General features: G+C 34.5%; 1 protein-coding gene across 2 annotated transcripts in view; it reads left to right on the forward strand.

The window, feature by feature from the left end:
- Positions 1-12,920, forward strand: part of FAM151B (family with sequence similarity 151 member B) — a 32,513-nt gene extending 19,593 nt beyond the window's left edge. The window contains exons 5-7 of one of the 2 annotated variants that reach the window (XR_002175294.3): positions 1,954-2,089; positions 12,150-12,281; positions 12,657-12,842. Coding sequence is in view for 1 of the 2 variants with exons in the window: in XM_019929758.3 (XP_019785317.2) it covers positions 1,954-2,089; positions 12,657-12,816 (296 nt within the window). In the remaining variant the exon portion in view is untranslated. Of the gene's footprint in view, positions 1-1,953; positions 2,090-12,149; positions 12,282-12,656 lie in introns of both variants that reach the window. The other variant, XM_019929758.3, reaches the window with a different exon arrangement.
- Positions 12,921-15,057: the final 2,137 nt, after the last annotated feature.

Here is a 15,057-nt window from a genome sequence, read left to right on the forward strand (position 1 = left end):
GACTCTTCCTTCTGTTATTTCAGATAGATACTCATTCATAGGTGACATTCTGTCACCAAGCTTCCATGGAAAATGTTTATTTGCAAGGTCTAGAATAACCAAAGCTGCCTCTTTACATACACAAATGAATCCTGAATTGGTCTCTTTGAACTTGTATTCTATACTCTTTTCTTCTTTCCTTTTACTTTGGAGCAAACTCCCTATGTCAGACGAAAGATAGAGAAGTGGTAATTAAAACTTTTCAAGTAATGTGAGGCCAGAAGTCGGTGGGTGTACAGTTGAACAGCACAAATTCTGTTCCCTAGACATTAGAAGGAGCTCCAGATGTAGGCTGCTGGAACCTTGGTGCCCTTAAGCTCTCTTTGGCTAGACGGGGGGTATGTGAGGCCATGAGACTCTCCTCTAGGCTGGATTTCTTCTTTCCCTTTATGTACTCTTACAGATGGACCTGATATTCAGCTTCTTTCTCCTGGCTGAAACTTATTACGCTATTTGGATTCATCTTTCTATTTATTCATACATTCCTAGGTAGTGATTTTCCAGTAAACAGCCATTAAGCAAACAGATGCTCTGGGACACCTGAACACATGGTAAAAATAATTAACCAAGAAGTTATTTAGAGCCAGTGGAGATGTTAGCCTTTATCTTGTGTTCAGGGCATTCTTTTTACTTATTTGCTACTATTGTTTTTAGATGTAAACTTTTAAAATCTAACATGAGATTAGAATAACTGGTGAGTAGTGACATTTAGTTTATAACCCTCTGGACCAACAACTGATATGATTGAGAAAAAAATAATATGCTTTAAATTTGTTCTATTTTAATTTTCTAATCATTTTAATTTTTATTAGTTTCAGTAAAGAATATAGCATATAATTCAGAGTGTTTAAAGAAGGTAAACTAGAAACAATTTAATAGCCTCCATACTGATTCTAATCTTTTAGTCACGGTTTAGTCTAACTCTGGCTTTAATCTCAGGCTTGAGCCGAGTTAAACCATATCTGGGTCTTTTGTTTGTGTTGAATGTTTCCAGGCTGCTTTTCCCCCACTGGCCTCTCGTCGTTACCAACATGTGTTTTATCCTCCCTTACTTCTTCTGCTACAAAATTTAGAAAAGAGAGTTTATAAGTTTTTAAGTAATGTAAGTATAGCTTCTGTTAGCAACCCCTTTTTCTAATTAAAAAGATATAATTTTCCAGATTTTAAAGGAAAGCAGACCTTTCCCTTCTTTCATGAGGCATTTAGCTGCTAAACTAATGTATTCACATAGGCTTTTTGTAAATTGTTCCTTTACTGACCAGTACTTTTTACAACCTATGGATAGTTTTGATAGAGTGTAGGGGCTATTTTTAAAATATAGATTTTTTTCTGAAGCTGTTTATAAACAGGCAGATACGTTTTCCACAATGTCTAAACATGATTTAAAACATAAAACACATATATAAAAGTCAATTTTAACACTATTTCTATTTTAGATAAAATGTGTAAGTAATTTGGACTAGACCCCCACCCCCCCAAAAAATTGAAGTTAATTATTACTTAAACAGCTAGTAAATACTCTTTCTTTCTCTCGGAAAAGAAAACTTAACAACAAGCAGAAGATACAAGTTTATAGAGAATATTAATGATGCAGAGCCTTAGAATCTTTAAAGTAAATATAATGTCAGAATTTCCTTTTTTGTACTTGAGAGATTAATAAACTCCTTTCTAATGTTTTAATTTTTTGTTTATTGCTCTAGGTCACTTGTGACATTACTTAGATTTAATTTTTTATCTACATTTTCCACTCAAAATTTTTTCTTGCATTAAGTGGTATTTTAATTTCTCTGAATCCAAATGGAAATGTTTATGAATTACCTATGAATTTACCTATTCATATGTAATTGAGGTTTTTACTTAATTGACTTGTAGGACTTTGGTTAGAAAGGTTAAATATCTTTCTTTTCATTTCAGGTTACAGTTGGATAATGGTGAAAGAGATGGAATATATATGTAATGAACTAAATCAGCTTGTAACATTTCCTGTCAGAGCAGCATTAGTCAGGCAGTCTTGTTCTCAGTTACTTTGGCTGTTAAAGCAATCAAACAGGTACGTGTAAGTTTTACAATATAGTCTGTGCATGTGAGTGTGTGTGAGAGACAGAAAGAAGATGAAAACTGATTATGTAAAGACAACTTGTGTGAGAGAAAGAGACAGAGAATGAACACTGATTCTGTAAGTGCTCGGACTTCCTCACTGGAATGACGATCCTTGATGAACCTCAACATCATGTCTTTCACCTCTGTTCCTCACAAAAGCTTTTGCACATAGTAGGTGCCCAGTAAATGTTTGTCATTTTTTTCATTATGTTATACATTCACAAAAAGTTACAAGTGGGTAAAATAATTTCCCTTTGAATTCTGTCATAATTCCAGAAGTCTTTCCCATATAAAAATTTTATTTATTTATTATTTTTTTTATTTTTTTATTTTTTATTTTTTTTTGGCCACGCGGCTTGTGGGATCTTAATTCCCTGACCAGGAATTGAACCTGGACCCTCAGCAGTGAAAGCACCAAGCCCTTACCACTGAACCTCCAGGGAATTCCCAAAATTTTATTATTTTAATATGTAATAAAAATTGGTTGGACCATATATTAAATATTATAAAGCTACAGATATTGAAATAGTTTTGATACTGTCTTTTCAGTAGACTAGTCAATAGAACAGCAGGGAATGTCCAGAAATAAACCCAACTCTATCATGGAACTTAGAACAGGAAAAATCTGGTATTTCAGATCATTGGAGCAAAAGTTCAATAACTTGTGTTGGGACAACAGGCCAACATTGTAGGAAAAACAAAGTTAACATCTTTCCTTAATCCTTCCTCCAAAATAAATTCCAGATGAATTAAAGACTTGAACAACAAACATTAAATGCATAAAAAAACCACAAGTGATGATTCTTTTTTTATATAGTTTCAGAATGGAGAAGACCCTTCTTAGTAAGGCACAAAACCCAGAAGCTATAAAAGGAAAGTTTGATACATTTGAATACATAAAAATAGGTTCTGGTAAAACCATCCTCAACACGTATGTCAAATAGTTGTAAAGAATTCTAACAAATAAAGAATGATCACAAATCATCCAGAAAAAGACCCTGTTTGATAATTCACTATATTGTAGTGTATCCACATTCCTGTGGGTATTGAGTTTTTACTAAATGCTTTTTTCAGTTTCTATGAAAATAACTATTTTCTCCCTTTATCTATTAATAAAATAAATTTTATTAATATCTTATATATTGAACCATCCACACATTTACAGAATAAACCCCACTTGATCAGAATTTATCATTCTTTTAATGTACTGCTGAATTTTATTGCTAACATTTTAGTTAGGATTTCAGCATTTGAAAGTGAGATTGGTCTGTTTTAGGTATCAATATCATGGATATTTCATTAAAAAACTAGGGACCTTTCTTTCTTTTTACATTTTCGGGGATGTTAAAAGTAACATTCAAATGAGGCCTGTACCTGAGTTTTCATAAACTCAACATTGAAACCATTTAAACCTGGTGCTTTGGGGAAAGCTTAACTTATACAGTCTTTTCTATTTCTTACATGGTAAATGGTTGATTTTCTGTATGGTAGCCAATTTTGATATATTGTATTTTCCTAAAAAATTGTTTATCTCACCCAAGTTTTAAGATTTATTTACACACAGATGATTAAAATAGTTTTCTTTTGGTTTCTTCTGTGTCTCTAAAATAATTTCCTTATTTTGTTTATCTGAGTTTTCTCCCTTGTGTCTTGATTAAACTGGAAAATGATTTATTTCTCTTTTTTTTGAAAATGAACTCTTAGATTATGTATTTTTCTGGTTTATGATTTACTAATTTCTGCTTTTTATCTTTTAAAATTCTTTTCGTGTAGTTTCTTCTAATTTCTTGAGTTAGATGCTTATTTTCATTTTTAATATTTATTAATATATTTATTAACATAAATATTTAAGACTATACTTTTTTCTCTGACCACTGCTGTAGCTGTATCTTATTGTTTCTTATGTGTAGGTTTTCATCACTGTTAATTTATAAATATTTTGCAATTGTGGTTTTGTTCTCCTTTGTCTCAAAAGTTGTTTTAAGAGAAAATTTTTTAGGCACTGAGATAGTAGAATTATTTTATTTTGGATTGGTTAATAGTTTTCTAGGTTTATTGTATAGTAATCGGATCATGTCTATATTATTTCTACTTCGTAGACTTTATTAAGGTTTTATTAATGGTTTGATATATGGATATTTGTATGAGTTCATGTACTTTATGAGGATATAGTTTGGCTGTTATAGCAGAAACCTAAATTAACAATAGCTTAAACTTAAGTTTGTTTCTGTCTCATATAACTGGAAAAGCATAAATAGGCCAGGGCAGATTTGATGCCTTCACAGTGTCGGGGACCCAAAATCCTTCTGTCTTGGTACTTGTTTTCCTTAGGATATTGACCTCATCTATATGGTCAGATTGATTACTGCCATGTCTGAGTTTCAGTTGGTAGGATTGAGGGAAAGAGAGGCTCAGGGCCTGTCCCTGTTCTTCAGGGGCACTGGACACACTCATTGGCTTTAACTTAGTCGTATGCCTATACCTAGCTGCAGGGGAAGCTGGGACATGTAGCTATTATTCTGTACAGTCTTTTGCCTAGTTAGAATTCAGGGGATTGCTAAAAGACAGAAAGGAGACTGGATATTAGAATAAAACTACTGTGACAAGTTAGTAACATACATTATTAGTTACGTTAAGTCTTTCATGTCTTACTCTTTGCTTTTAAAAATATTTTTAATGTAATTCTTTGACTAAGTAATATAATCACAAGGTTTAAAAACCAATGAACAGAGTTATACTGTGAGAAGCCTTTCTCCCATTCACCCAGTCCTGCCCAGCCTCACTAAGCACAGTTGTCAGTTTCTTGTTCAGCCACATTAGTAGTTTCTTTATGCATATAAAAGTGAATACAAGTATAGATTCTTATTTTCCCCTCCTTTTTAAAACAAAAGGTATCATATTATATACCTTGCTTCTGTTCTGTTCTTTGCTTTTTTTTTTTTAACTTAGCAATACATCTTGGAGCTTTTTTTCAAGGTTCCTCATTTTCCTTTTCTAGGTGCATTGTATTTATGTATGTACTATAATTTATCTAACCAGCCTCCCTATTGATGAACATAAAGGATGTTTTTAATCTTTGATATTACAAACAATGCTATAATGAATAATCTTATGAATGTGCCATTTTGCATGTGTGCAAATATTTGGCATCTTTAATTTTTTGGCTACTTGCTCTCTTATGGACTAAGAGAGTTAAAGTCTCCAACTATTAAAGTGTTTTTGTCTGCTTCCTCTTCTGCCTTTATAATTTTTGCTTATTAAATGCTCATGATATGTTATTTGGGGCATATTCATATAGGTTTTATTATCTTCATGAAGAATTATACCTTATTATTAAAAGTTCTCCTTCTTGGTCTTGTTTAATGATATTTTTTACCTAAATTCACATTGTCCTTTTATTTGGCTTGAATAACTTTGCTTTATCTTTTCTTTGAAAAATAAATTTATAAAGTTTTATTTTTCATTGACTGTTTTAAGGCTGATTTATTGTCATTAAAAAAATAATTTTAAACATACAGAAAAGTTGCATAAAACTACTACATCTCCTTTACCCAGATTCCCAAATTGTTTAACCATTCTCTCTCCCTCCATCCCTCTCTCTCCCCCCACCTCTCTTTTTTTCTATCATGATGCCTCATATCCTTAAGTACTGCAGTGTACACTTCCCCACACAAAGATGCACTCCTGTATTACTAGTATGCAACCTTCCAACCAGGAAATCAGCATTGAGGCAACACTGCCATGCAGTCTGCAGACCCCATTCAAATTTATCAACCATTCCAGCAATCCTTCTTATTTTCTTGTGGTCCAAGAAACTCTCCAGGAACATGCAATGCATTTAGTTTGCATCAGTCTCCTTCAAAATAGTTAGTTCCTCAGTTTTTCCCTTCCTCTCGTACACATGACAGTCTTCAAGACTACAGGCCTTTTATTATGAAAAATGTCCACAGTCTCGATCAGTTCAATATTTCCTCATGACAGACCTCAGGTCTTGCATTCTTGGCAAGCTCATCATGTACTTGTCCCAGTTCTCAAATCAGTCACTTCTTCAAGGATCCCTGCTTGATTATAGCAGCAGGTGGTGTTTAGAAAGCAAAATCTGGGATTTTAGTATAATCATTGCTCCTAGAGTGTCAGTGCTTCCAGGACCTCTTAACGGACAGAACTGGAAAATATATGTGTATGTATATGTGTAGTTATGGTCTGTGTATGTATATATGTATGTATATAAAAACACACCTATATAGACTTACATACATAAACATTTCTGTGTGTGTGTGTGTGTGTGTGTGTGTTTAACCAACCCATGAGTTCATAGTGGTATTTCCAATTTCAACCCAACCCCTGAGGGTTCTTTCTAGCCTTCTTTCTTTCCATGTTGTTAAATTCCTTATCAGATGCCTAGATACCTAGCTCTCATTAATCTAATCTAACAGTCTTTCTTTTAAAAAGAAGAGTTTAACTTATTTACATTTATTTATAACACAGATATGTTTGGTCTTGTTTCTGTCATTTAAAAGAAAAACTAGCATATTTGCTATTTCTGTAGCTTTAAAAAGCATTTCACTGTAGCTGTTTTCTTTCTTTTGTATTTTTAATTCTGAATATTTGGTAAGTTAGTTTGTTTTTCCTATTGGTTATTTCTTACTGCTACTTTATAAAATATGCTTAATTTACTTCTTCACAAGTGCCCGTTAACTTCCATGAGCAATAATAAAATTAGTGTATTTCTTCACCCCCCCTCTCACCTAATTTGAGTTGACTGTACTCTCTTAATGTCCAGCTTTGTACTTCATATTGAATGATAGATTGGCTGGCTGTAAAATTCTTGGCTCACAATGCCTTTTGAATTTTGAGGGCATTGCCCTTCTCCTTTCTTTTCTTTTTAATATAAATTTATTTATTTTTTTGGCTACATTGGGTCTTCGTGGCTGTGCGTGGGCTTTCTCTAGTTGCAGTGAGCGGGGGCTACTCTTCGTTGCGGTGCTTGGGCTTCTCATTGCGGTGGTTTCTCTTGTTGTGAAGCACAGGCTCTAGGTGTGCAGGCTTCAGTAGTTGTGGCACGCAGGCTCAGTAGTTGTGGCACACGAGCTCAATAGTTGTGGCTCGCGGGCTCTAGAGTGCAGACTCAGTAGTTGTGGCGCACTGGCTTAGTTGCTCCACAGCATGTGGGATCTTCCCAGACCAGGGTTCAAACCCATGTCCCCTGCATTGGCAGGTGGATTCTTAACCACTGCACCACCAAGGAAGCCTGCTCTTCTGCTTTCTTTTTATTTATTTATTTATTTAATTTATTTATTTTTGGCTGCATTGGGTCTTCATTGCTGTGTGCAGGCTTTCTCTAGTTGTGGCGAGTGGGGGCTACTGTTCATTGCAGTGCACGGGCTTCTCATTGCGGTGGCTTGTCTTGTTGCAGAGCATGGGCTCTAGGCAGCAGGCTTCAGTAGTTGTGGCACGTGGGCTCAGTAGTTGTGGCTCGCAGGCTCTAGAGCTCAGGCTCAGTAGTTGTGGCACACAGGCTTAGTTGCTCCATGGCATGTGGGATCTTCCCGGACCAGGGCTTGAACCCGTGTCCCCTGAATTGGCAGGCAGATTCTTAACCACTGCGCCACCAGGGAAGCCCCTCTTCTGCTTTCTAATGTGAGTGTTGATGTGGCAAAGTGTGAAGCCAGCCTGATTATTTGTTTGCCCTTATAAGCGACTTGATTTTGGAGGGGGGAAATGGGGGAAACTGAATGTAGAAAGTGTTCTTTATCTTTGAGGCCTAGTAATTTTACTAGAATATGTCTCAGTATGGACCATTCTATACCAGTTTTTTCAGCAATATGGAGTTTTTTTCAATATATAGATTTAAATGCTCTTCTTTTCTGTAATATTTCTCTGAATTGTATTTTTAAATACTTGTTCTGTTGCCTTTGTACCACTATGTTTTCTCTTTCAGAAACTCCAGTTATGAATATGTAGATCTCCTTTGCCTGTCTTTGGTATCTATTGTTTTCTCTTCAGTCTTTCTTTCCTTTTTATTTGTTTGCATTTTATTTTACTGTATTTTATAATTTGTCTTCTCTGACCCTTACAATATTTTCAACAATGTCTGTTCTCTCTAGTCTAGTATACCTTCAGATTTCACCATATTTCTGTAATAGTATTAATTTTCCACTTCTTTCCTAAGATCTGCCAATTAATATTTTATCATCTCTTTTCTGTTGTCTTGAAACTTCTTCCATGAACTTGTATATCTGCTTTGTGCTCTTCAAAAAGGCAACTGCATCATTTAAAAAATGTGTGGGTTATGGCTTTCATCTGTTTTGTGGCTTTCTTTTTTTTAAGTAGTTTTATATCTGTTTCAGCTATCTGATAGTTTTTTCTAATGATGAGGTTTTTATTTCTCCATCTGCCATGTGTTTTTTCATATATTTTCTTGTACTCTCTTGTATAAAATCTCTGCCAAATTTATTTTGATTATCTGCTTTAAAGAAAGTGAGGTGTTTTTTAGACCAGCTACTTGCCTAAAGTTCATAGTGGAGAGGGATCAGGACTATGCTCTTTATGACCCAGAGAGTCTTACGTGTGACTTGTTTAGCCTTTAACTTCTCCCCAGTCAATGGAGATAAGCAGTTGTTGTGTCTCTAGGTAAGATCTTTCATGTGTCTCTTAAATTTAAACTTTTGGGTTTTCACAGGAACAGTCTGATTCCTACAACTATGGCTTTCCTGTTCTATTTCTTTGTCTCCACTGCTTTTTGAGACCAAATCTAATCCAGGAAAGCTCCCACTCGTAGTTCAAGGACACCATTCCCACTGTGCGAAGTGTTTTGGTGGGATATGCCTCTCATCCAGAAGAGTCTCTTATAGGCCTTCTCTGTAATCTGCATACATGAGCAAACTCTCTCCACCTCCTTAACATGTGGCCTTAATTTCTGTTGCTGTTAGAAACTTTCTCACCTGTTTTGTAATTTGCACTTTCAGCTCTCATTGAAGATGGGGTTTCTATTTTCATTCTTTTGTTCTTTTTGTTACTTTAAGGTGATTCTAGGAGAAAAAGGAGGCAGTGCTGACTTTAGGCTGCCATGTTCAAATAGGATGATCCTGCCATCCCATTTCTTTCATTACTTACTGCCTCAGTTTCCTCACCTTCCACTTCTGTGTAGTCAGTTACTCTCCTGAAATTTCTCATTTGAAGATCATACTTTGTTCAAGCCAAATTCTTAACCTCTGCAACATTTGAGTACTGCTGGTCTCCCTTTTCAGTTTGAAACTCCCTTGTCCTTTGGCTCCATGGCATTGCACTAAGTGGATTCTTCTACTTCTCTGTCTAGTTTGTTGTTGTTGTTGTTGTTGTTGTTTTGGGGGGGGTCCTGTTTTTGTTATTGTTGATTTGTTTTGGAACTCTGTCCCTAATTTTGGGTTTCTCTTAACTTCATCTCTTTCAGAGTCTTTTATTAAATATGAAAGGTAAACAACAAAGCTTTTAAAAAAAATTTTATTGAAGTTTAGTTGATTTACAATGTGTTCATTTCTACTGTACAGCAAAGTGATTCATTTATACACATATATATATATATATATATATATATATATATATACACACACGTATATACATTCTTTTTCATATTCTTTTCCATTATGGTTTATCACAGGAGATTGAATATAGTTCCCTGTGCTATACAGTAGGACCTTGTTGTTTATCCATTGTGTATATAATAGTTTGCATCTGCTAATCCCAAACTCCCAATCCATCCCTCTTCCAGGCTCCCTCCCCCTTAGCAACTGCCAAGTCTGTTCTCTATATCAGTGAGTCTGTTTCTATTTCATAGATAAGTTCATTATAAATTCTGTACTAGAGCCCTTTTGATTTACAAAAATCTTCCACAACTCTGTGCCTAACCTGTTCATGTTCTTCATGGTGTCTTTTGATGGAAGGAATTTCTGAATTTTAATGTGTTCAAATTACTCGAGCATATCCTTCATGGCTAGTGATTTTTGTGTCTTGTTTAAGAATTCTTTCCCATCCCCAATGTTATGAAAATTTCTCTAGTAATATATTACATTAAAGCTTTGTTGTTTACCATTAATAAAGGAAATTGAAGATGATTCAAAGAAATGGAAAGATATCCCATGCTCTTGGATTAGAAGGATTAACATTATTAAAATGGCTATACTACCCAAAGCAATCTACAGATTTAATTCCTATCAAATTACCCATGGCATTTTTCACAGAACTAGAACAATTAAAAGACCCAGAATTGCCAAAGCAATCCTGAGAAAAAAGAACAAAGCAGGAGGCATAACACTCCCAGGCTTCAGACAATACTACAAAGCTACAGTAGTCAAAATAGTGTGGTATTAGCACAAAAACAGACATACAGATCAATGGGACAGAATAGAGAGCCCAGAAATAAACCCACATGCCTATAGTCAGTTAATCCTCGACAAAGGAAGCAAGAATATACAATAGGGAAAATACAGTCTCTTCAGCAAGCGGTGTTGGGAAAGTTGGACAGCCACATGCAAGCAATGAAGTTAGAATACACCCTCACACCATATACAAAAATAAACTCAAAATGGCTTAAAGACTTAAATATAAAACGTAACACCATAAATCTCCTAGAAGAGAACACAGGCAAAACATTCAACATCATTCAGAGTTTATTCTATTATTGAATGACATTTGGATTATTTCATGGTTTTGGCTATTGCAAAGATTGCTGCTGTGAACATTCATATATATAAATGTGAACACACACACACACACATCCTGGTGCAAATGTGCCTGCATTTATAAAGGCTATATCAGAAAGGAATTTCTAGAAATAGAATTTCTAGGTCATAGGGTATTCATACTTTCAGCTTTAGTAGATACTGCTAAACTGTTTCCCAAAGAAAATGCATACACTAGCTACCTGTTTTAAGTTGGATAAATGTCACAAACAATATTCAGCAAAAGAAGCAAGACCAAAAAAATTATATCCTGTATGATTCCATTTATATGAAATTCATTAACAGGCAAAAGTTAAACTGTATTGTCTAGGATGGATATACAGGTGGTAAATAAAGCAAGAAGATGGCAACCCAAAAGACAAGGTTGTGAGGACTCTGGGGGAAAGGCGAGGTTGTGATGGGGCAGTGATATACAGGCATCTCCTGAGGTGCTGGCAGTGTTTTTTCTTGATTTGTGTTTTGTTACACTGGAGTTCATTTTATAATAATTTGTTAAAACATTTATGTTTTATGCATCTTTTCCTATACATGTTACATCACAATGAAAAGAGCTTTAAAAGTGAAACCTGAGAATTGATTTGAATGAATGCATTTAAAATACCCTTAGTCAATTTTATTTTTCCTACTTTTAGTTTAAATACAGTAGCGGGAGGATTAAAAGAGGCAAAATAACACTGGAAATAAAATGAATAACTTCTTTTAACCTAAATTCGTATCTGTCTTTTTATAACGTTTGATACCATGGTGCTCAATAAAGTAATAAAAATGCCATTTTAGCAAAAATATAAGTTTTTAAAGTAATTCTCATTTTTTTTTTCTGTGTTCCCTACTGTAGTTTAAAAGTCTTTTTGGTTTGTCACATAATACTACTATGGAACAACATCCAAAGTATTTTCCTTTGTTACATTTCCAGAATGGTGTCATCATCCTTAAGGACAGTAATGTGTCAGTATAACAAGAATATATACATTGTTTAGACTGTTTCTTATCATTAGCAGAAGAACTGCTTTGGAGATTTTCCCTGGATTCTGACAAGTTTATGAGGAAAATAAATATGAAAATACTTAACAGCTTCGCATTTCTCTAAACTCTACTAAGAGTAATGTAATAGTAATGTCACAGGAGAAATGAAAATATACGATTTAATTAACATTACAATTCTGAGCATATTCTTATATCCATAATAAATCTTCATATATTATTATTGTTTTTTAACTCCAGAAATACATCTAGGTTTATTCTGTTTGGCATTCGTAGTGACATCTCTTGGCATTCTTGTATCTCATACAGAAAACCCCCGGAAGGGATAGCGGGGCCACTTATAAGTGAATATGAATGTTGGGAACGTCAGTGACATTTGTGTCTCTTCACTGTCCCTTCCAGTCGTGCTTTCGACTGTGGCCTGGCTACTGAAGAAACCAGGTTAGAGCTGTGGTTTTTGTGTAGGGAACAGATGCCTTGATCAGCAACACAATCTCCTCAGTTCTTTTGTCCAAAATTGGGCCCATTTCCAGTGCTACCAGTCTGGGTTTCTAAAGCCATTTAACATTAATTCAGATACAGCGGGACCTAATTTAGGCAACAGCAGTGTGAATTTTATTCTCTCTAGTCCCTTTGATGTTGATGAAGGAATGAAACAGGAAAATATAGTTCCACCAGTGCTAATTAATTTTTTCTTCTGTGTGAATTTGGGTTAGAGACAAATGAGAGTAACTGTTTTTAGGGTTATTGGAATTCTTCATCACTGTTTCTTATCTTTCTCTTTTAACTATATAATTCTGTTTTATTTTAATGCAGGTACAGCCTGACTGTTTGGACTGGAAAAAACGATAGCTATTCCACTGAAGATTTACTTTTTATTAGAGGCCATTTTGACAAAAAAAGAGTTTTCTATGACATCTTGGAACCACAAAACCATGAATTTAAACAAGCCATTGGAATCAAAATTAATCTCTAAGATGAAAATTCTGCTAAATTATTTCATGTTTTGGTTTCATAATCCTTCTTTGCTTTGGTCTGAATTGGTTACCACATAAATTATGATGATTGATTTATGTTCCAGTTTATCGAGTCAAAAAACATTTACTGAGTGCTTACTCTGTTAGGCTTATGTCCTTATAGTACTGTACTTACCTAAAAGATTTGGAAAGAAGAGATTGCATTGGGCTAGTATAACAATACTTTAGGAAAATGAATCTTTAAAACTCTTTATAAAAAAATTTTGGTATACTGAAGATAATTGAAAGAATCCACATGTCATACAGCTATTAAATCACATTTTGTTGGCACTAGCATTATAGAGATTTCATAAAAATATGCCATCCTCTTTCCTTTTTCCTGGAGAACTAGTTATTCAGAGACTACAGAATAGTAAGAGGGCTTTAAAAATGTTTTTAACTTTCACAGGGATGAGCAGCTTTCTTGTAACAAGATCAAGTCTCTTTACCAAAAACAATATGGATTAAAATTAGATGTATCTAGACCTTCCATATTTGGGGGAGTATGCCGACAGCCGTATATGTTTTTTGTATTCTTTGTTTTGATCATAATATCTAGAGTGAGCAAAATACTATTGGAGAGCAGAATTTTAATCCTGGTAATATATCATTTGATCTTCAAGTTTCTCACCAACATCACCTTGGTTCAGGCCCTTGTTCTACTACTAGAATTTCAAAAACTGGTTCCTCATTACTTCATTCCTCATACTCTACTCAAAGATACCCTGAATATTTCTGCTGAAAAAAAAAAAAACTTTTAAAAAACACCTCTTTCTTTATGTCAAATCAAAAATCTCTAGGGGAGGGCTTCCCTGGTGGCGCAGTGGTTGAGAATCCGCCTGCCGATGCAGGGGACACGGGTTCGTGTCCCGGTTCGGGAAGATCCCACATGCCGCGGAGCGGCTGGGCCCGTGAGCCATGGCCGCTGAGCCTGCGCGTCCGGAGCCTGTGCTTTGCAACGGGAGAGGCCACAACAGTGAGAGGCCCGCGTACCGCAAAAAAAAAAAAAAAAAAAAAAAATCTCTAGGGGATTCTTAAATTCAACTTTATTGAATTTTATTCTTGCAAGACCCTTCCTAACGTGGTCCCATTCTAAAAGTTAATTCAGTGTCCTCAACACAGTCCTTCATTTCAAAAACAGCTACACCATCTGTAGTCTCCAGATCTTACTTTAACAGTTAATTTCAACTAATATTTTTCACTAGTTGTGTCATACGTAGTAGTTATGTCTCCTCAGCTAGATTATAAAGTGCTTTATGGTAAGAGTGCATTCTTAATTGTATTTACAGTGCCTGGCGTAGTCCTGAGCAAGATATTCAGAAAAATATGTTGCTTCTTTGATTTATTGAAAGGTAATTTACCAATGAATGTCCTAAGATATGTAATTTATCTTTTATCAACCATTTTCTCCCAGTGAATAAAGTAGTGCAATGTAGAGAAAGGAGCTTGGGTTTTGAATTCAGATAGACTTCCCTTACAGCACCACCTCTGTCCCTTAATAGCCATAGATTTGGGGAAATATTTAACCTCATTGAGTCTTGATTTTTTCATCTATAAAATGGGGGAGGGGCGCAGAGGATGAAGCTTCTCTTGTAGGGTTGTTGTGAAGGTTAAGCGAGATTCATGCAATGGAAGCTTGTAGCTCAATGCCCATCACATAGCAAGTGCTCAACAGATAGTTCCCTTCTTTTAGACGTATCATGTGATCATATCCATTGTAGATAGATAGCAGTAAGACATATAACATGAATATTGTATACATATAAATATTTCAAGAAAATGATATTTCCACTTTAAATTTTAGCTACAACTGAATGTGGTGCTATTTGTCAACACCTAAAACTTCACTTTCTATGATTGTTTGCCAGCAGCAAAAGATGCAATTTCATAATTATAAAATGTTAATAATTGCAACAAATAACTCTTAAAATTATAGTAAAAAGTAATGTTTACATTATAAATGTTCTAAAATGACCATGCTTTGCTTTTACAAAGAGCTGAATTTATAAATGAATTGCATTTTAATTAAGTTTGAAATCAAATTCATTTGTCCAGAAGATTAACTTTACTACTTTATCCTTAATAATATTTTTTAAAGTATTAGTCTTAAGGCAAAATGCCTTTATATTGAGAAATTTATCAACTAAGTGTCATTTAGATTAAGATTTAAAGCTATATTTTAAAGTGTTCTCAGGAATAAA

This window comes from Tursiops truncatus, chromosome 3 (assembly GCF_011762595.2).
Source record: "Tursiops truncatus isolate mTurTru1 chromosome 3, mTurTru1.mat.Y, whole genome shotgun sequence".
Lineage (NCBI taxonomy): Eukaryota > Metazoa > Chordata > Mammalia > Artiodactyla > Delphinidae > Tursiops > Tursiops truncatus.